Source organism: Podarcis filfolensis, assembly GCF_964270895.1.
Source record: "Podarcis filfolensis genome assembly, chromosome: 8".
NCBI classification, from domain to species: domain Eukaryota; kingdom Metazoa; phylum Chordata; class Lepidosauria; order Squamata; family Lacertidae; genus Podarcis; species Podarcis filfolensis.
In genome coordinates, this window is record NC_139611.1 from 68,683,663 (window position 1) to 68,706,987 (window position 23,325).

Genomic DNA, 23,325 nt, shown 5'->3' on the forward strand with positions numbered 1-23,325 from the left:
CAATGGATGCAACTAACAAGCTCTTTGATTTTAATGGGTCTACTCTGAATAGGATTAATGGTGGATACTGGGAGGAGTCCTTTGCTGGATCCCAAATGACACACAGCTGGTATGCAAGAGTATTCACAGTCTCCATTTCCTTCTGAGTAGTAAACAACACCGGAAGAACTGATTCCTTGCTTCCTCTTCATGAGTGATTGCACTCTTATAATAGCTGCTAGAAGGGCTTGAGGGATTCTAGGGTGGATCATCCACATCAGTTAAGAAGCTGTGGATCAGGAAATTCAGGATTTGAACCTTACTTCTGGCCTTAGGCAAGGTTCTATCTTGTTCTGTCGGTCTGTCGGTCTGTCTGTCTGTCTGTCTCTCTCTCTCTCTCTCTCTCTCTCTCTCTCTCTCTCTCTCTCTCTCTCTCTCTCTCTTTCTCTCTCTCTCACACACACACACATGAGATTGGGACCCACCACAGATGGGTCTCTCAGCCTTTCCCTTAATTCTTCACCAAGGCTTTATCCATTACGAAACATCCTTTTCTGGTTCTGTAGACCTGCTGTAAGATCACAATAAGAGCCCTGCTGGATGTAGCCAAGGGCCTATCATCCAGCGCCCTGTTCTCACAGTTTTGAGCTATTTTTAAGGAAAGTCACCAAAATCTATACTACTGACATACAAATCCCAGCTATGTCCGGGAAATTACAGACGTACGGGAACCCTAATACAATTTTTACATCCCCAAAGGATACCTGTTTAAAACTCCATATCGGCAGCTTGTGGATAATAAACAATAACTCATATTTCTTTCTTTCTCTCCCGCCCCCTGCTTCATACTTTTCCTCTCTCAAATAAGTTTGGTTCTACTTTGGTGTAGTCGGCTCATTCCTCTTCATCCTCATCCAGCTTATCCTCTTGATTGACTTTGCACATTCCTGGAGTCAGATTTGGCTGCACAATGCGGATAATGGCAACTCGAAATGCTGGTATGCAGGTCAGTATGGAACACTTATTTACATGTGTGTAAAATGGATGTGCTCTGTGTGTGGGTTCAGACAAGCGGGTTCCTTGGTGGGCATCGAGAGGAGCACCTGAGAAGATTGTGGTGCCCACGAGTATCACCACTGAAGGCTCCAAGAACAGACTGTTGCTGGGTTCTCCACCCCCCACCCCTTTGTGTTAAATTTATATGTTAAAGGTAAAGGGACCCCTGACCATTAGGTCCAGTCGTGGCCGACTCTGGGGTTGCGGCGCTCATCTCGCTTTATTGGCCGAGGGAGCCGGCGTACAGTTTCCGGGTCATGTGGCCAGCATGACTAAGCCACTTCTGGCGAACCAGAGCAGCACACGGAAACGCCGTTTACCTTCCCGCCGGAGCGGTACCTATTTATCTACTTGCACTTTGACGTGCTTTTGAACTGCTAGGTTGGCAGGAGCAGGGACCAAGCAACGGAAGCTGACCCCATCGCGGGATTCGAACCGCCGACCTTCTGATCGGCAAGTCCTAGGCTCTGTGGTTTAACCCATAGCGCCACCCGCGTCTGTAAATTTTTTTTTATGTTGGGTCTCTCCTATTTCATATTTTCCTAATGATGTCATCATACTGCAGTTTGTGTAGACACTGACAGATGGCGCTGTGAACTACAGCATGAGAACAGACTGGGTTCTCAAGAGCTCCTGGGCCACCGCAGCAGTGTTGGAGGGCAAGGAGGAGGGAACTGGGAGTGGGCAAGCTGAGATTTGGTCTGAGCGGAGGGGTGAATTTGGCAAGGGTTGGTGAGTGAAGTATGCAGGGGTCCCTAGTATGCTATATTTTTCTGTTAGTATTTTTCTGCTCTCTTAGCCACTCCAAGAACAGAAATATATGTCAAACAGTGCAGGGTATAAACTGTGTGTATTGGTTCTGATTAGTCACTGTGGATCCTCCTCTTTCAAATAATTTCTTTTAGTTATAATCAAACTTGGTGGGTATAATAATAATAATAATAATAATAATAATAATAATAATAATAATAATTTATTTATTATTTATACCCCGCCCATCTGGCTGGGTTTCCCCAGCCACTCTGGGCGGCTTGCAACAGAATATTAAAATACAATAGTCTATTAAACATTAAAAGCTTCTCTAAACAGGGCTGGCTTCAGATGTCTTCTAAAAGTCTGGTAGTTTTCTCTCTCTTTGACATCTGGTGGGAGGGCATTCCACAGGGCGGGTCCCACTACTGAGAAGGCCCTCTGCCTGGCTCCCTGCAACTTGGCTTCTCGCAGCGAGGGAACCGCCAGAAAGCCCTTGGTACTGGACCTCAGTGTCCGGGCAGAACGATGGGGGTGGAGACGCTCCTTCAGGTATACTGGACTGAGGATATAATCAGACCCACCAAGAACCCCTCCCAAATACGTTGAGTGTAACGAGATCCTATCCTGATTTCTATTGTAAGTGCCATGTTTTCCCCTGCTTCATTTTGTTATCCCTCCCCTCACTTTTTTAAAATTAAAAAGCAATGCAAATAGATAAGCTCCCACTCTGTTCCATTGTGTGGGGAGAGACTTTGAATCAGGGCAAGGAACCAGCATGGTTTTGTTTTAAAATCTGGTTCCTCTGAGCATCTGGGAAGCATCCCTCTTACTGCAGGGATGGGGAATCTGTTGCCCTCAAAACGTCATTTGCTGCAGCTCCTACCATCCCTCATCTTTGGCAACCTGACTGAGGCTGATGGGAGTTGGGAGTCTGGTGCAATCTGGAGGATTGTGCATGACTGCTACACCTGTCCATATGCACACTTACTTGGAAACACCCATTGAACTCATTGGGCTTAATTCTGAGTAGATGTGCATTGGATATTGCTGTTAGTATTGGCTCAAAGAGAACTTGCAAAAACAGCAGACACAACGGAGAAAGGTTTTGGGAAATGAAAGGATTGGATGAGCCTCTTACCTGATGAGAACATGGCTTGCTTCTCCATCCTTCTCATTCCTTCAATACTATTGGAAGACCATTAATTAAAATAATGGAGGCACAGGTCAATTCTGTGTCCAGGGCAGCTGTCTACCAGCTCCATCTGGTATGCTGGCTGAGAACATACCTGCCCGTGGACTGCCTTGCCAGAGTGGTGCATGCTCTAGTTATCTCCCATTTGGACTACTGCAATGCACTCTATGTAGGGCTACCTTTGAAGGTGACCCGGAAATTACAATTAATCCAGAATGCGGCAGCTAGACTGGTGACTGGGAGTGGCCACCAAGACCATATAGCACCAGTCCTGAAAGACCTACATTGGCTCCCAGTACGTTTCCGAGCACAAGTCAAAGTGTTGGTGCTGACCTTTAAAGCCCTAAACGGCCTTGGTCCAATATACCTGAAGGAGCGTCTCCACCCCCATCGGTCAGCCTGGACACTGAGATCCAGCACCAAGAGCCTTCTGGTGATTCCCTCCCTGTGAGAAATGAGGTTACAGGGAACCAGGCAGAGGGCCTTCTTGGTAGTGGCACCTGCCCTGTGGAACACTCTCGCATCAGATGTCAAGGAAATAAACAACTATCTGACTTTTAGAAGACATTTAGGGAAGTTTTTAATGTTTGATGTTTTATTGTGTTCTTAATATTCTGTTAGGAGCAGCCCAGGGTGGCTGGGGAAACCCAGCCAGACGGGTGGGAAACAAACAAACAAACAAACAAACAAATTCAAATGTGGAGGGTGGGATTTGTGGCCCTCCAAATGTGGTTGGACTACAACTTCCCCATTATTCCAGACCATCAGCCATGCTCCAGCTGCGGCTGCAGCTGATGGAGGTTCTAGTCCAGGGGTCAGCAAACTTTTTCAGCAGGGGGCCGGTCCACCGTCCCTCAGACCTTGTGGGGGGGGCGGACTATATTTTTTGGGGGGGAAGGGAAATGAATGAATTCCTATGCCCCACAAATAACCCAGAGATACATTTTAAATAAAAGGACACATTCTACTCATGTAAAAACATGCTGATTCCCAGAGCGTCCATGGGCTGGATTTAGAAGGCGATTGGGCCAGACCTGGCCCCCAGGCCTTAGTTTGCCTACCCATGTTCTAGTCCAACAGTGGGTGGAAGTCCACTTGTCCCCTGGCTTACTGGTGAGCTGTGTATCAACATCTCCCCCGCTTTCTTTTCTCAGCCCTCTTCATCTTCACGTTCCTCTTCTACGCTGTCTCCATCGCTGCGGTGGTGCTGCTCTATGTGTATTACACAAAGGCAGACGGTTGTACAGAAAACAAGGTGCTCATCAGCCTTAACCTCATCTTCTGTGTGATTGTGTCCGTGGTTTCCATCCTGCCCAAGGTCCAGGTAAGATGCTGCATTGAGAATCCAAGGCTACTCACTGATGAACTTTGTGGAGCTCTCCCAGGTCCTGGTCTGGCATTCTAACCATGACACCACATTTCCTGACATTAATTCTATTAACTTGGGCCACCTTTGGAGCAAAGCTCACACTAGGTGGCTTGTGTATCAGAAAGATGCAACACAATGCAATGAAAAACTAAATAGTTTATAAGACAACCCCAGCTTTTTAATATATATATATATAATTGATGTCTTGAGGGCCTAAGGCACCCCCAAACTTGGCCCTCCAGCTGTTTTAGGATTACAATTCCCATCATCCCTGACCACTGGTCCTGTTAGCTAGGGATGATGGGAGTTGTAGTCCCAAAACATCTGGAGGGTCGAGTTTGGGGATGTCTGGCCTAAGTAGACATGACTTGAGATGTGTCTCTGCATTTGAAACACACACACACACACACACACACACACACACACACAGATAGAGAGTATCAACTGGGGTGTGCACATAGTGCTAATTAAAAAGATCAGAACAATCATGGACAGGGAATTTAACCTTTTCTTCCCCTACCGAAGTCCTGAGGTTCTGCTCCACCTTGTCCCAAAAGCTAGTATTTAAAATACACACACCCTTGGGTGCTAGGGGAGGAAAGAATTAAATTATGTTTTTCTCTTTATATTTTAAAATCCCTAGCTGATGCAGTTTTATCTTAAAGACCACAGCAGCTCCCCTGTGTGTTAAATGCAAAGAAGCGTTTAACACTGTGCCTCGTTTAGCCCTGATTTTTGCACCAAATATTCTTCGGTACTTTTAACAGGAGCTGTTCCTCTTCCTCCACAGGATGCCCAACCTCACTCAGGGCTGCTGCAAGCCTCCATCATTACACTCTATACTATGTTCATCACCTGGTCAGCCTTGGCAAATGTCCCAAGTAAGTAGCATTTTCCCAACCATGAACTATTTCATTTGCTTTTATTCTTAATACTGTGTATCCTGGTTTTTGTTTGCTTTTTTTTTTTAAGAAAAAAACCATTGGAAGGAAAAGATCCAAAAGGGTTTACAAGCAAATGAAAACCATAGTAAAACAGAGTTTGCAGAGAAAAATGAGAATGCCATATAAGAGCCTTCCCTAACCTGCTCTTCCTGGACTACAATTCCCATCACCACTGGTTATTTTGATCAGAGCTGATGGAATTTGTAGTCCAATAATATAAGGAAAACACCAAATAGGGAAAGCCACTATAAGAAGACAGTTGTAAATTCAGTGGAAGCCTTGGACTTTTTTTAAAAAAAGCCCTAAGACTAATTGAACTAAGTTCTAGGCACATTCTCTAATTAAGGAGCCACCACTGAAAAGGCTCTTTCCTTTTCAGCCTGATCTTTAAGCATGCCTGTGGTTGTGTACACACCACCGTAAATGCGCATGTGGGTAACAGAGATCTGATTTTCCTGTGTGCACTTCCGTGCATATTTGTGTGCAAGCTTGCGCTTACTTCTTCATTCAGTGCGTCGTTAAACTATGGAATCGCTCCAACAGGAGGTGGTGGTAGTCGCCACCTGAGATGGCTTTAAAAAAGGATTGGACAAATTCATGCAGGAGAGGGCTACAGATGGCTACTAGCCATGATGGCTCTGCCCTGCCTCCACAGTCGGAGGCAGTCATGCTTCTAAATGCTGCTTTCTGGAAACCACAGGAGGGGAGAGTGCTCTTGTGGTCAGATCCCGTGTGCATGTTTCCCATTAGGGTATCTGGTTGTCCACTATGAGAACAGGATGCTGGCCTTCTTATGTGCTGACATGAGTACAGTGGTATCTTGGTTTACAACAGGGGTCAGTAGAGTTTTTCAGGAGGGGGCTGGTCCACTGTCCCTCAGCCCTTTTGGGGGCCCCCGGACTATATTTTGAGGGGGGAAATGAACGAATTCCTATGCCCCACAAATAACCCAGAGATGCATTTTAAATAAAAGGACACATTCATGTAAAAACACGCTGATTCCTGGACCATCCGCGGGCCAGATTGAGAAGGCGATTGGGCTGGATCCAGCCCCCGGGCCTTAGTTAGCTGACCCTTGGTTTACAACCATAATCCGTTCTGGAGGTCTGTTTGTAAACCAAAACAGGTTGTAACCCAAGGTGCGCTTTCGCCGATGGGGCTTCCCCCCCAAAAATTGTTCAATCCCCCCCCCCAAAAAAAGAGGGTTGTAATCCCAAAACAAGGTTGCAAACTAGGACATGCACTTCCGGGTTTGACGTGTTTGTAATCCAAAACGTATGCAAACCAAGGTACCACTGTACTTTCAGTTGAACTGTATCCCAGTGTTTACATTCCACACCAGTCGCTGGTACTTGAAAGGATGTATTTGTACTCTGTACCCCTCAATTAGTATGTCCCTATCCCCCCTGGTCTAAGTTTTCTTAATAAAACCACATTGACTGAGTTAACTATTGTGGCACTATTCTTGGGGGAAGTGTCCACTTACAAGCTTGTTTCCTTGCTGTTTTCTCCCCATGTGCAGAAATCGGATGACTGTGTCTGCAAGTCTGGGACCAGTATCCCCCTTTCCCCTCCTTAAAAGGAGGCTTTGGCAAAAGCAATGAGACAGACTTCAACCCAGTATCATGAGAAAAAACCCCTAGAGACGATTCCACGTTGGATCTCAGTCACTGTGTGCGTTTTATGGAACTGATGCCAGTTTGTCTCCGTGTCACGATGACATTTCTATCATTTATACCTCCCTGTTCAAACTTAGGATTTTGTTCCCTCTTTTCCCTGGAGACATATTTATCTTGGCTTGAAGGACATGCCCTCTTGTTGTAGCTCAGCCTGTTGTTTCTATTGACATATGGGAGAGCCGGGCAATGCCTTGTTTCTACAGCAGGCCACAGAATCTGTCTTCTCAGGTTCTTGGTTTGATGAGAAGTCTCATCTCTGCAGACCTGACGGCGCAGAATACTTCCCCAGAAAGGATATGTGATTTATTTTAAGGTGGGTGAGAAGTTCTGAGTGTGCTTTTCCTGTGTGCAGGGTGTCTGGAAGGAAGTTGATCTGCCGTTCAGCAACGTCTGCAAAGTTCAAGGTTCCCCACACCTGTTTGAGATGTTTGTCCATTTTTCATTTGCAGACAAATACTGCAACCCAACCCTTCTGATCCGAATGGAGGGCAATGGCACCAGCACCCTTCCTGCTGGTGGACAACCAACTCAGTGGTGGGATGCTCCGAGCATTGTGGGATTGGTCATCTTCATCCTCTGCACATTCTTCATAAGGTAGGAATCCATATTCATTTAGAAACCAAACTCATCTAACTTATTAGGTGTCTTGAAGGCCACGTTTTGCCCTGAGGCCTAAGGTTCTCCAGCTCTGCCATAGGCCTCCTGGTATAGAGAATAGAGAGTTAGATGGTTCAAAGGACTGATTTAATATGAGGCATCTTAATACATGAGCAATGGAGACTTATGATGCTGTTGGAGCTTTTGCTTTGTTTTCAAATACAGTGCTACCTTGGTTCTCAAACTTAATCCATTCCGGAAGTCCGTTCCAAAACTGAAGCGTTCCAAAACCAAGGCACGCTTTCCCATAGAAAGTAATGCAAAACGGATTAATCCGTTCCAGACTTTTAAAAACAACCCCTAAAACAGCAGTTTAACATGAATTTTACTTTCTAATGAGACCATTGATCCATAAAGTGAAAGCAATAATCAATGTACTGTACTATAAAATAAATAAGACAGTATTGTAGATGATAAAAATAAAAATTAATTTATTTTCTTACCTGCACTGATGATAGTCATTGTTTGGATGGGGAGCTTTTATCCATTTCCGCAGTCACACAATCAATCAATCAATCAATCAATCAGTAGCTGAATTGGGTTCCACACAGTCACAAAAACAAATTAACCAAAAAAGCCTCAAAAACAAAAACGCAAAATAAACAGGAAAAAAATAAATAGAAAGCGCCAAACATAATCCGTTCTGGAAGTCCATTTGACTTCCGAAATGTTCGAAAACCAAGGCGCAGTTTCTGATTGGTGCAGGTGCCCCTGAAATAATAGCTGACAGCCACACTGGACATCCATCTTCCAAAAAACATCTGACAACTGGAACACTTACTTTTGGGTTTTCGGTGTTTGGGAACTAAGGCATTTGAGAACCAAGGTACCACTGTAGAATATAAGTGGAGAAAAAGAGTAAGAATTTCTGCCAAGCACTTTATTTGCTACCACACAGTCTGGGGAAGAGCCATTCCTTGACCAAGAACAGGATTCTAAGCTGCTGTGGTTTAAACATAGACTACTCCACCTCAGGGCTTACAAAGAATTGCAGAAGGAAGACCACTCTATATAGCTGTGAGCGAGGAAAGTACTCTAGAACGAGCTTCTGTGCCTGACAAGCATATCCTCAGCTCACATCCTTATTTCTAAGAGTCCCAGGCTTCTGAATCCTTCAGACCTCGCACATCAGCTTGTCTGAGCCTATTCTACTTTATGTATATTCTGCCTAAAGGATAGCACCCAGAACTGGTCGCTTGCTGATCTCTAGGCATGATAGACTCAAAGTGTTGTTGTTTAGTTGTTTAGTCGTGTCCGACTCTTTGTGACCCCATGGACCAGAGCACGCTAGGCACTCCTGCCTTCCACTGCCTCCCGCAGTTTGGTCAATCTCATGTTCGTAGCTTTGAGAACACTATCCAACCATCTCATCCTCTGTCGTCCCCTTCTCCTTGTGCCCTCCATCTTTCCCAACATCAGGGTCTTTTCCAGGGAGTCTTCTCTTCTCATGAGGTGGCCAAAGTATTGGACCCTCAGTTCAGGATCTGTCCTTCCAGTGAGCACTCAGGGCTGATTTCCTTAAGAGTGGATAGGTTTGATCTTCTTGCAGTCCATGGGACTCTCAAGAGTCTCCTCCAGCACCATAATTCAAAAGCATCAATTCTTTGGCGATCAGCCTTCTTTATGGTTCAGCTCTCACTTCCATACATCACTACTGGGAAAACCATAGCTTGAACTATACGGACCTTTGTTGGCAAGGTGATGTCTCTGCTTTTTAAGATGCTGTCTAGGTTTGTCATTGCTTATGTACATTATGTATATTGAGCTTATGTTAGCTTCCAGTCTCCCCCTGCTGGCAATATATATATATTATTTCAGGCACATAGTGGTGTATGCATATGCACTCAAAACAACACCTTGACGTCACAGGGCAAGCCAAAAACATTGTGAGGGATGAAGGAGCATGCAACTGATGTTCTCCTTGCTTTGCCTACAGCATCCGCTCCTCGGATCACGTCGAAGTGAACAGGATGATGCTGACGGAGGAGAGCCCAGCTATGATCGAAGGAGGCAATGCTGGCTTTGAAGGTGAGGGGCACCGGGCTTATGACAACGAAGAGGATGGAGTGACGTACAACTACACTTTTTTCCACATCTGCCTCTTCCTGGCCTCCCTCTACATCATGATGACGCTCACAAACTGGTACAGGTGAGTGCAACTGTTACTCCCGAGCAGGAGGATGGAGCAAAATTGTTCTCTGTTTGCTCCCAAGGGCAGGAGCAGAGCCTGGTGGGTGGAAATCTGCAGGAAAGCAGACTTTGGGGAAACGCTGGAAGAAAATAGTATGGCACATTGTTTAGTGTGGCACTTTAGAACTCCCTGCCTGTTGATATCGGGCCTTCACTGTACTCATTTCAGCACCTGCTAAAAGCGTTTTTGTTTAGACCACCCTACCCAGGTGGTTAGAAAGTTGACGTGAGTTTTAATTTGTTTTCGCTTTTAATTTTTGGAACGTCTTAGAATGATTATAGTTGTCAGTTCTTCTTATTTATAATTTTATTGTTTTATCATTTAGGCAAACCACTTTGAGGTTTGTTGTTTTTTCAATCAGGCAGTGTATAAATTTGATAAAAAAATATAATAAATAATAAAATAGCAGGGGCGTGCATGTCCACCTCTAATCCAGGCCCAATATGGCACTTCAGATCTGTTCTAATTTGGGGGTTGACCAAACCTTGATCTGGGCACCAGATTGATGTTGAACCAACCCCAAGGTTTTATTAGGGTTTTAAACTGGGGCAACCCAGAGCTTTCTCCACCTGATCTGGCTGAAACTGATTCATTTCAATATCTGGGTTTCTGCTGGATCGGTTGCACAGCCCCAGAAAATGAGAAACAGAGAGCAGACTGTTGAGAGAGGTGGCGGGCTTTCCTTCGCTGGAGGTCCTTAAGCAGAGGCTGGATGGCCATCATGTCAGGATACCACAGTTGCAAGATCTGCATTGTAGATCTTACACTGAGGAAGAGGTGGCCTAGAATGCTTCTAGTGACCATTCCATGTTAATTCTCTGGTCTGGTTCCTTCCCTGTTGAGATTACTGAAGGTGCACTGAAGGTGAGACTGCATTTTGAAGACCCTTTGGAAATGCAGGATGTGGCTGGCTGGGTTTTGCCAGCCTGTGCACATTTTGCTGGCATAGTTTTTATTTTATTTTTTCACTTCATGTATTTATAGCCTACCTTTCTCCGAAGTTGGGATTCAAGGCAAGCTTTCAACATTTTAAAAATATGATTATGAAATGCAAAGGAAGGAAAACAGGCTAGTTTTCAGAATAGTTAAATTGCAAGGAAACACATTAAAATACCAGTTGCCCCCATAGCAGCCTGGGGGTCAACATCATTTCCACCCAGCTGCCAAAGGCCTATCTAATTAAGAAGCAAAATTTCAGCAGGGCATCCCTAAAGTAAAAGAAAGAGAAAGAAATGAACACACACACACAGGTGGAACAGATAGAATTTCCTAGGCTTATGGGGTATATAGAAATTGGTCTCCTCTTCTTCTGAGAGTTCTAGTGTTCTGCTTTGCCCACTACTGTTGCCTAGGTAACAAGGATGGAGCATCAGTTCTCCAAGATCAAGCACTTTTTTTTTTGGTGAGGAGGAAGGAGAGAGTGACCCCCATGAAGTCTAGAGGAGCAGATGGGAAGAGTTGCCTATGCATGTGCTCCAGGGAGAGGCCATTGTGAAACAGCCCCCCCCGCTCGCTCGCTGCAGAATCCCTGCTTGGAGTTTTCAAACTCTGCCTTGCTTGACTGTACACCCATACCTGGCGCCCCTCCCATCCCCAGTTGTGAGCACCTGACTATTTATAGCCCATGACTCACTGCCATCGCACCAGGCGTGACCTGTACTCCTGCCAGTGTGTTCTGCAGTGCCTTCGCTCTGAACGTTTCGTTGTCTCGGTGAGATTGGCGGCACGGTGGAAGCCGGTCTGTGACAGCAGACGTCTCTCCCGAAACCCCCCTCCTTCCACCCTCTCCAGTGCTCAGTTTCTGAATGAAAACTGACTCGAGAGGGTTTTTTCTGTGATCATTTGCAAGGACAGGCGTAGGAAGCAACTGCAACCATGAGGCATCAAGCAAAGCACGAAGACACAGCTTGCCACAAGTGCTTCATGGGGGAAAGAAGGGGCTCCTGGCTCTCCTCTAATGGATAAAAGGCAGAAGAAAGTAAATAGATAGATAGATAGATAGATAGATAGATAGATAGATAATTTATTATGGTCAGAGACCTGTTTATAAAACACACTTGGGGGTACAATCCCAGAACGAAAACAAACAATTAAAACAATGTACAACAATAAATTTAAAATTTATAAATGTGATAAGCATATAGACATTAAAACTTTAAGATAAGCTGCCGCAGAGAGATGACCCCAAGTCACCCATGGAAACAAGTTTGGGGATTTTCTTAACGAACTAGTTTGAGTCGTGGGATGGTCTGTGCCTACAGATCTGTACACAGAATCTGGCGACCATCCGGGTTGTCTTATGATCTTTGCCTAACAGGAAAAGGTTGAATTTTTGCTTCTCCGGAAGGTCAGCGAGCCTCACCAGTAGGGGATCAATGGTCTTACTACGTGCCTCTTCACAAAAGGGACATCTAAAGAACAAGTGTTCTGGGCTTCCTATATCCCCCAATGAACAGGCGCAAAATCTCTGAGCATATGGGACTTTTTAAAAGGCTCCTTCCAGGACTGGCAAGGGCAGCAGAAGAAAGTACTACTTCACACACTTAAACTGTGGAACTCCCACAGGAGGCAGTGTTGGCCACCAACTCAGATGGCTTTAAAAGAGGGCTGGTCAGATTCATGGAGGAGAAAGCTATCAATGGCTATTATGCATGTTTGGAGGCAGTCATATTTCTGAATCCCCATTTCTGGGAACCACAGGACGGGAGTGTTGCTCTGGTCCTGCTCACAGGTTTCCCATGGGCAGCCATTGTGGGAACAGGATGCTGGACTAGATGGGCCATTGGCCTGATCCAGCAGGCTCTTCTTCTGTATTTACGTTAATTCTAAAGGCCTAAACTAAATTGTCATTTTAAAGGCCTAGTATGCAATGTTAGGGACGTGGGTGGTGCTGTGGGTTAAACCACAGAGCCTAGGACTTGTCGATCAGAAGGTGGGCGGTTCAAATCCCCGTGACGGGGTGAGCTCCCGTTGTTTGGTCCCTGCTCCTGCCCACCTAGCAGTTTGAAAGCACGTCAAAGTGCAAGTAGATAAATAGGTACCGCTCCAGCGGGAAGGTAAACGGCGTTTCCGTGCGCTGTTCTGGTTCGCCAGAAACGGCTTAGTCATGCTGGCCACATGACCCGGAAGATGTATGCCGGCTCCCTCGGCCAATAAAGCGAGATGAGCGCCACAACCCCAGAGTTGGTCACGACTGGACCCTAAAGGTCAGGGGTCCCTTTACCTTTACCTTATGCAATGTTACCAGAGGCAGAGAATGCAAAAGTTGTCCAGAAGATAAAGAACAATTTGGATTTTTATATCCCTTCTTAAATAGATCAATGGTGGAGTTCGGTGTTAGGAGTTGTCTGATGGATCTGGGCTTTCTGCAAAGCTGCTGTTGTGTTCTTTGCATTTGGGGAACTTGTAAACAGTATTGCATCAGCTCCCTATCTAGATAGCAGCTGCAGTCCAGCTGTGCACAGATGCTGCCTTAATTTTTTATTTTTAAAAAATGTTCAACCGTGCACAGGAAGAATACAAGAATAATCTGAGCTATCCACGATGGGCTTCGTTCAGGAGGAGGGGGGCAGGATGTACAGCCTGCTGAAGGCCACATCGCTCACTGTCCCAAGTGTGTAGAACTCAGGGATTGCCAGTGTTTTGGAGCCCATGCTCACGTTTGCAAACTGGAGAAAGCGTCGTGGCCATTGCTGAAGCCTGTGCACACAAACCTTCTTCCCCGCCAGCAAAAGTGTTTGCTTTTCTTCAAGCTGGTGTGAGAGAGACTGAGAAACAGAGATCTTTTGGGAACATGCAGCTGGGGAGCTAAGGGCTGTGTCCAAGGAACTGCTGACACGTTCCTCTTCTGAGCACTTTCATTTGCAATGTGTGCCTGAACACTTGGAAGCGGAAACTGTGTAGATACCTCTTGGAGAGCCAGCGAGAAGACCCAGGGTTCCAATCCCCACTCCACTGTAAAACCCACTGTGTGACAATGGGTCACTAATTCTCTTTGACTAGCCTACCTCACAGGGTTGTTGTGAGGACCCAGTAACTGAGAGGGCAGGGAAACCCATGATGTATATCTGCACTTGAGATGGGACATTGTTGGCAAGTGATGGCAAGGCTGATGCGGGGTGCAATATTTTTCAATCTTACCTTAATCCAGATACTTGATTTGTGTCTTGTGTTCTTTCCTCAGACCTGAAGCAAACAACCAGGTGCTGACCAGCCCTTGGACTGCAGTCTGGGTGAAGATTTCTTCCAGCTGGGCTGGGCTTCTCCTGTACGTCTGGACATTGGTCGCCCCCATTGTGCTTCCAGATCGCGACTTCAGCTGAAAGCTGTCTGTGGTGCCACACAGTTGGTTCTATGCAAAGAAGAAGTGTGTCTTGCTATGATGAAGGGGTTAACAAAGGAGACTCTTCATTCCTTTACTTGAAATGTGGGCTCTGGTCCGAATGGGCACCGAAACTGTCCATGCAATCCCTTTTTGTTCTTTCAGCATCTAGGCAGATCTGCCACACTTGTGCCTTCACCTGTTTCTTTTTCTCAAAGAATATGTTAAACAAAGGAAATGGGTCCACTTGCGTGTGATACTTGACACATATGTCATTATGGTTTTCTTTGCTGGAGGGGGGCAGTACAGATTAGGTTACTGCTGCTCATGATGACCTCTAAGCATGTTGCAAAAGGCCCTAAAGGATGGCCAACCAGTTATGTTTCTAAAGAATGCTCAGCATGAGAATAACTTTGAATGTCTCTGTTTAAAGGAACCCTTTTGCCAATTTGCCTTATTGCAAGAATACCTCCTTGTTTTGGATAAATTTGTTTATTTTGATATGCAACTTTGTGTAACTTGGGAGTTTTCAATAAACGAACAGACTTGAGCATAAAATATACCAGCGCTGGAATTCTGCCAATGAGACTTGATACCACCTATTCCCATGGAAGAAGTAGGATTTGTTGTTGTTGTTTAGTCATTTAGTCCGACTCTTCGTAACCCAGAGCACACCAGCCACTCCTGTTTTCGACTGCCTCCCACTGTTTGGTCAAACTCATTTTGGTAGTTTCAAGAACACTGTCCAACCATCTCATCCTCTGTCGTCCCCTTCTCCTTGTGTCCTCAATCTTTCCCAACATCAGGGTTTTTCCCAGAGAGTCTTCTTAAAAAGTAAAGCTGGCATTTCATCAATGTAGATTGAATTGTTAGGATTTGGCTCTTACACACAATGGCTATGGTTGGGATTGGAGGAGAGGTTCTGTTGAGTATTCCATGTGTGAGACATTTTGCAAAATGGTGGGCATCAGTAGTCCAAACTTGGTAGCGAGAGGTTGAAGGAACATTTGTTTGCTCTTGGCTACAGGGCTTGCAATCATCATCATCATCATCATCATCATCATCATCATCAACATCTGGGCTCAGAGCAGCTAACAACAGTAAAAATAGCACAATTTACATAAAATCACAGTCAATTAATTGAAATACATTCTAAAATCAGTTCAGAATCAAATTAATGGCAAGGATGGAAGAATCCACATTTCATTTCGGTCATCTTTAAATTGACTCCAAATCACAGCAAAAGCAAACAAAAAACAACAACCCTATACAGGATTTTGAGAGACCCATGAGCACATCTTCCCTCTCTGCATTGTTATTGACTTCTCATTCATCTCATTCATACAAAAATGATCTCTGAAAGCATCATCATCATTATTAATGTTGGTGTCATCTATTGCAGCTCAACCACATAAAATACAAAATGGCTAAAAAATAAATCTGTTAACACCAGATAACAAAGAGGAGAAAATTCAATAAACTTCTTAAAAATGCTTATACAACAACATTAAAAGCTCCCAATAGCTTTTGATAGGCTTATCCTCTACCACAAACTTGTCCAATTCCTCTATTAAAGGCATCTAGGCATGTGACCTTGTGGGAAAGGCAGCCCATATGTCTTTGTGTGGTGAAGGACACCAGAAGCTCATAGTAACGGGGCTGGTGGAGACCTTGTAACCTGCTGAGACCATCCCTTGCCTTGATGCAGGATGGCTGTCCAGTCTTTGCTTGGAGACCAGGAGATGCTCTCGCTCCCATTAGAGCACATGTGGGCAGCATCTGAGTCTCATTTGGCCTTGGAGACTTTCAGCACAGCCTGTGCAGGTGCCCAAGCCACCAGAGTTTGTGGCATTGCTTCTCAGTTCATAGACTACCCCAGGACCGGGAACTTCATGCCTGGGGGCTGAATGTGGACAGCTGAATCTCTCTTTCTGACCCTTGGAACTCTGCCCAGGCCACACACCTTTCTTATCCCAGGTGTTTTTGCCTGATTGGAATTTGTCCTTGAACACTGATAATACTTTTTGCCTGTGGTCCCATTCACCAGTAGCATGTGGGTCTCAGAAAGGGTACCCAGAAAGCAATGCTGAAAAATGTTCCCCACCAATTAGCTTGTTGAACTGAGCCAATTACGGACTGTTGCTTGAGAAGCTGGCTTTGTTTCTGCAAAGCAGGTTGAAGATTAGGATTTGGCTGTAACACTAAACTGTGGTTAATCTAAAATATAAGTGGAAGCTTCTGATCATGGCAGGGCTGTGTCACAACTTGTCCTCTTCATGCTAAACCGTGGTTTAGTGCTGTGTGCACAAATTTGGCCTGATATCTTTTGTTATAACAATGGGCATTTGATGTATCATGGTTTTAGGGTTACATTGGGTTTCCCTGATTTCAGACTCCACCTCCTTGTCAGTGCCCATAACCAATGCCCAAAATGAATTTGGATTTTTCAAAGGCCATAGTTATTAGAAGGCAGATTTGAGCTACAGCTGTGCAAGAAAGGCTGCTATCACTCTCATGAACACTAGAGGGTAGCACCAGCCTAGGACAAGGAGTCATGGTATGTTTTGCTAAAAGTGTGCTAAAAAGACAGGGCAACTGAGGTCCTTTTTGCATAGCAGTCAAAGTAGCTTTCTGTACTGGGGAAGGAACCAATTTTGCAAGATATTATCTTGCTGGATAGTTCAGAACAGTCTCAGCCCGCCTGATTTCTCGGAAGGTTCAAAAGGAGGGCGTGAGGTGATTGCCCACTCTAGATGTTCAATCTCCATGTACTCCATGGACAGCAAATAGATGTTGACAGACCTGCCCATCATAAGTCTCTCTTTCTGTAGACCTCCTGTTTGGCCTTACGACTCTGTCCTTTCTGCTGGTGTGGCCAGGTGTGACTTGCAATCTGCTAAGTTGCAAGCAGCCCACGGTTCTATGTATTGTCCCAGCCTGGTTGCAAGCACAGGATGCGATCGATCGATCTCTTGGGCCACCCGCTCACCTCTAAATTCAGTGGTACCTCTCTAAAGCCCCATTGCCACTCAGATGCAGGCAACTTCTGTTGTCGAACAACACTGTTCGACAGTGGAATTTGCTGCCTAGGAGTGTGGTGGAGTCTCCTTCTTTGGAGGTCTTTAAGCAGAGGCTTGACAACCATATGTCAGGAGTGCTCTGATGGTGTTTCCTGCTTGGCAGGGAGTTGGACTCGATGGCCCTTGTGGTCTCTTCCAACTCTATGATTCTATGAACTTCCTGCTTGAAGCTGATTCCACTGCTGTGCTCTCATCACATGACATGGTGAGTATGACCTGTCCTGTCCGTCTCTCCTAGTGGCAATGCTGCTTAAGAGAATTAAAAGGCTTCCAGTGCAATTGTTTATCGAGCAACATGTATCGACGTGCCCCTTCTGATGTGGTCGCTGGACAAAGTAAGAAGCCGATTAGTGCCTTTCCAATAATCTCAAGGAGGCAGACTCAGTGACATCATTGGTATTGGCCACTAATGGAATTTTAAAGCAATGCACACTCTTTTTTTAATATTATTATTTTTAATAGCCGCCCAGAGTGGCTGGGGAAACCCAGCCAGATGGGCGGGGTAGAAATTAATAATAATAATAATATTTATTATTTAAACAATTCCATTGGAAGAAGAGATCCGTAGAGGGCAGGCCCACAGCTCAGTAATAGAGCACCTTTGCATGCAAAAGGCACTGGGTTCGATTCTTGGCATCTCCAGGTAAGGCTGGGAGCATCTCCAACCCCAAACCCTGGAGAACCGCGAAATGTTTAAAACAACAACACTGCACATTTCCATGTATATAGCAGTTTTGAAAAACACAATGAAAACATGAGAGCATGAGAAGATTCTTAGCTCCCAGGCCCAATTCAAAGTGCTGGTTTTGACCTATAAAGCCTTCAATGGCTCAAGGACCGCCTCTCCCCATATAAACCAACCCAGACTCTTGTGTTCCTCATCTGAGGCCCTTCTTCGTGTGCCTCTTTCACATGAGGTCTGGACGGTGGCAAGACGAGTACGGGCCTTTTCTGCAGTGGCTCCCCATTTGTGGAATGCTCTCCCCAGGGACGCTCACCTGGCACCTTCGTTATGACTCTTTAGCCACCTGGCAAAAATGTCCCTCTTCAACCAGGCCTTTGGCTGATTAATATTCTACAGCCGTTTAAATGTGTTTGTGGGGGGGGGGGAGGAGGGGCTATTGCTTTGTTGATTTTTGTTGTAGTTATCTGTAGATTTATCTCACGTTTTATCTTGCGAACCATCCTGAGTTTTCTTGATGAAGGGTGGTTTATAAATCTAACAAACCAACAAACTGAAGCAAATAAGAGCCTGCTGGATCAGGCCAATGGCCCATCTAATCCAGCATCTTGTTCTCACAGTGGCCAACCAGATGCCTTTGGGAGGCAAGCAGGACCCAGCCACAAAAGCATTCTCCTCTCATGTGATTTCCAGGAACTGATATTTGGAATTATTTACAATGAACCCACCTAAGGCACCTGTTTCATTCTACCTAATGACAGGGCCAGTGTGTGTGTGTGTGTGTGTGTGTGTGTGTGTGTGTGTAGTGGTACCTCAGGTTAAGAACGTAGTTCATTCTGGAGGTCCATGCTTAACCTGAAACTGTTCTTAACCTGAGGTACCACTTTAGCTAATGGAGCCTCCCACTGCTGCCGCACAATTTCTGTTCTCATCCTGAGGTAAAGTTCTTAACTTGAGGTACTATTTCTGGGTTAGCTGAGTCTGCAACCTGAAGCTTCTGTAACCTGAAGCATATGTAACCCGAGGTCTCTCTCTCTCTCTCTCTCTCTCTCTCTCTCTCTCTCTCGCCCCCCTCTCTAAATTTGTTAGTGTGTTCATGCTGTTTGTTAGTGTGATGTTGGGCATCGTTTTGTAATGTTGTTACGGCTTATGGCAGAAACAAATAAACTCATATGATTATCCCTGCTCCAAGTTACTCTTCTGAAAGGATTCAGTTGGGACCTGGAGCAATGCTTAGGAGACTGCAGCCTGTTTTGCTGGGCGCATCAAATTTGTTAATTAATTAAGCCAGAATTATCTTCCTAATCCAATTGGTGGCATAAGTGAAGAACAATCTATTATGTGTGGTCCCCCCCCTTCTTTGCCTACTCAGAGACCCAGGCAGGCAGTTCTTTATTAGCTTACTGATGTCAGCAAAAATTGGTTTTGAAAGGATGGGCAGTAATGAGCATCTTTCTTTGACAAATGCAGATAGACACTAAATAGATGATGGCATACAATGAATAGATAGGGGTCTATTCCAGCCACTGCATGCAACCTTGAACAACTTTCTGATGACTCCAGTGGGCTTAATGGTTTTCTAAGTGTTTTCTGCTTTCAAGAACCCCTTGTCTTAGAAATAGGAGTAATTGAAATGTTGTCCATGCTTGTTTGGCATGAGCAAAGTATACAGAGCCAGGCAGGTCAAATGGAGGACATCAGTGGTGACTTTTTGAGTTGGTGTGGCTGTCGTTTTTAAACTCCTGCATTCCCTACACTAGGAGTTGTGCATCACTTATTTGGGGAGGGAGAGAGAGAGAGAGAGAGAATTAAAACGTGCACAGACCCTTGGTCTAAAGTGAGAAAGTTCAATGCATTAGGGGGTAAAAAAGGTAAAGGGACCCCTGACCATTAGGTCCAGTCGTGGCTGACTCTGGGGTTGCGGCGCTCATCTCGCTTTACTGGCCGAGGGAGCCGGCGTACAGCTTCTGGGTCATGTGGCCAGCATGACTAAGCCGTTTCTGGCGAACCAGAGCAGTCCACGGAAACGCCGTTTACCTTCCCGCCAGAGTGGTACCTATTTATCTACTTGCACTTTGACATGCTTTCGAACTGCTAGGTTGGCAGGAGCAGGGACCGAGCAACGGGAGCTCACCCCGTTGCGGGGATTTGAACCGCCGACCTTCTGATCGGCAAGTCCTAGGCTCTGTGGTTTAAGAAGGAGCTAATTCCATGCAGATATATTATGTCACATTGAGTCAGATCATGGGACTGTTGCTCCCTTTAATAGCAAACTCATCTGGTAAGTGCCAACAGGACTGCAGAGCCACAATGGGCTGGCTGAGAAGCAAGAGGAGAAGTACTGGTATGTTTGGGAGGAACACGAGGTTACAAAGGGATTTTGAGGAGGAAAAAGAACATCTCCGGAACAGCTCAATGAGCACTGAGCATGCTCAGTGGCTACGAATACTGAGTGTCTGTTGCGAGGAGGAAATGGAAAAGCAGGGCAAGAAGGAATGGAATGGAGTTTCCTAGAAGAGAACATGGCTGGATGGAACGATAGACAGGAGCAATCCACATCACAACATTTCGTTGCAGATGCTACTTCTTTAGGTGAAGACTCTGTTTGACAGCAGTCAATTCTCCTAAGTCTCTTTCTCACCCTCTTCAACCTGAGATCCTTCAGCTGGAGAACCTGTGGATCAAAACTGGGATCTTCTGCAAGCAAAGCAAGTGCTATACTTCCCTTCACAAACCCCATATTCCACTGGAGGCAGGAGCAGTCCAGCCGTGAGGCAACTACCGAAGGCAACAAGATCCAAGGGGCAACAGATCTCAACGTAGTTCTTGTTTCTGATGTACATCTTTACTCACAACCTTTCTTTGGGTTTGCCTTCAGTGTCAAAATGCCTTGAGTCTGCCCTGTCTGGAGGAGAAGCGAAATAGCTGGCCAAAGCATATCAGGGCCATTCTGAGCCAAAGTGACAGTATTCGGCTGCTTGCTGCTCCTGAGAATCACAATATCTGCCTATAAATGGTAAAGACATTATTGAAGACCATTATCTAATGGACTGTATCCTCCCATTTTTCCTAGGAAATATCTTGTCTTGGCAATATATTGGAAATGAAATGGAAGAAGAATTCTGGAGCAGTCAACAAGTACTGCATTTATGCGTGTAAGCCAGTTAACAGCCACACTGAAAACAAAGTTAATCACTTTCAGAGTGTGCTGGCAGTGCACCCATGGATTTTTATTTTTATTTAGACCACATGATGCTATTAGGATGATCGAATGAGCTTGACATATTGCATAATGCAGGGCACAGATCTTTATTTTCTTATTGCGGTTGTCGTATGGAGCAGCCTGGTCCTATGTAAGTTGTTTATTATGAAGTAAGTCACAGAGAGTTTAATGTTGCACCCAAGTAAGTCTGAAAAGGTTTGCAGCACAAAATCAAATGCTTTTAAAAAAAAAATTAGCTGTGTTTATACACACTGAGATGAAACGAGGTTGGTTTGAGTGATCTCTCGGGGATTCCCCTCCCATGAAGCTAGTTATAAAAAGTGTTTTTTAAAGAGGTCAAACTGGTTAGATGAGCTTAACTGGGCAGATTCTTTGAAGGAAGGGTATTTACTGAACTAAAAAGATGGCCAAGTACAAGTGATTTGGTATCTTAGGAAACTGCCCAGAGATTTTGTGTGTGTGTGTGTGTGTGTTGTGTGTGTTATTTAATAAATAAATGGAGTTAATGGTTGTATATCCTTCTGGAAGGAGTGTGTATTTTCCCCCCTCGCTCCCCTGGCTAGAGGCAATGTCCTCTGGGTCCCAGTGGGAAAGAGAATGGCAGACTGGCAGTGGTGGAACAGAGTCAGAAAGAGACCCAGAACTTGCTCTGTGAGAATCCAATGCTATGATTGGTGGCGGTTACTTTTGGAATCAGAGGGGGAACAATATTTACCTCCAGCAAGATCTGCTGATAGAACTCCCATGCAGTTTGGCCTCAGCCACCTTGAAAGTAATCAGAGTAAGTCTTAGGGCTCATCCAGACTTCCTTTTGTGCAGCGTTTCTAGGCACAGATCCATGCTTTAAAGCACCATGTTTGAGTGCTTTTTTGCTTTTTTGCCCTGACACTTTCCCCATGAAAACCAACTCTTTACTGCTTAATCAGAGCAAAGAGCAACCTGCAGAAGACCCAAATTGCTGTTTGTTCTGATTCAGTGTCAAAGAGTTTTCATGGGGAAAGCACTGGAGCAAAAGAAAAAAAGCTCTGCACTTTAAAGACAGACCTATGCCTAGAAAGCGTAGGGCAAAAGGTAAATGAGCCCCCACAAATAGAAAAGAAGAAGTCCTGGATGGATTAGGCTCACCTAGTTTAGCATCCACAGGTTCTTCGTCCCTGGTACAGAAAGACAGTACAGTCCTCTGAACAAGGCCATTCCTTATTTCCTTGGAACACGTGTCTTCTCAGATTAATCTAATGATGTCTGTTGTCATGGCTGTTGTCATGAGGTGCAAACCTCATGGACTGCTAAAACACTGCAAGGACACTTTGTTCCTGCCTAGCTGCTGGGCTCTTGCTACATGCACGCATTGCAGCAACAGAGTCAAGCGAATTCGCACAGTCCTATAATTCCGCTGACAGCGTACAAAACATGCAGTAGGAATTAAGGCATCTTTGATCACGTATTAAGATCACTTGAAAATTAATTAGTAAGGATGTGGCTTTGTAATCCCAGAGCCCCAGCAAAGTAAGCGAAAGTTCCATGAATTTCAATATCTGAAAGGAGGATACATACAGCTTAGGTGCCCGAGGATGATAAAAAGGTCCTTTAATCTTCTGTGCTAATGGGTTTTGGAATGATGGGTGGTTGTTGAAAGCTGGGATGAGTTTGTAGTTCTGACACCTATGATACCTTTCAAGTATTGAAACATTCATGGTCTCCAAAAAGGCAGCTCCATATCCCCCAGTAGCCATCATGGTTATGTTCTACCACTGAACACCAATGAATACCAGCGACTGGGAATCACAGGTGGGGAGAGTGCTGTTGTACCCAGGCCCTGCTTCCAAGTTTCCCATAGGCATCTCTTTGGCCACTAAGAAGATGCTGAATTAGACAGGTCTTTGGCCGGATCCAGCAGGGACACTCTTGGTTCTTATGATGCTGTCCATCCACCCAGACTCAAATAAGCGTAGATCATGTCATCAGCTCATAGGAGCCAACTCCTAGGGGCAGAGGGGCCGCTGAGACCATGTAACACTAGTCCTGAAAGACATACATTGGCTCCCAGTACATTTCCGAGCACAATTCAAAGTGTTGGTGCTGACCTTTAAATCCCTAAATGGCCTCAGCCCAGTAGAAGAGTTTGCATTTGATATCCCGCTTTATCACTACCTGAAGGAGTCTCAAAATGGCTAACATTCCCCTTCCTCCCCCACAACA

The 23,325-nt window shown here is 45.2% G+C and overlaps 1 protein-coding gene across 1 annotated transcript in view; it reads left to right on the forward strand.

The window, feature by feature from the left end:
* The window catches only part of SERINC2 (serine incorporator 2), a 31,541-nt gene extending 16,842 nt beyond the window's left edge, over positions 1-14,699 (forward strand). The window contains exons 5-10 of the mRNA XM_083627547.1: positions 848-985; positions 4,135-4,304; positions 5,140-5,230; positions 7,422-7,566; positions 9,566-9,778; positions 14,004-14,699. Of these exons, the coding sequence (XP_083483673.1) occupies positions 848-985; positions 4,135-4,304; positions 5,140-5,230; positions 7,422-7,566; positions 9,566-9,778; positions 14,004-14,142 (896 nt within the window). The 3' untranslated portion in view covers positions 14,143-14,699. The remainder of the gene's footprint in view (positions 1-847; positions 986-4,134; positions 4,305-5,139; positions 5,231-7,421; positions 7,567-9,565; positions 9,779-14,003) is intronic.
* The last annotated feature ends 8,626 nt before the right edge of the window (positions 14,700-23,325 follow it).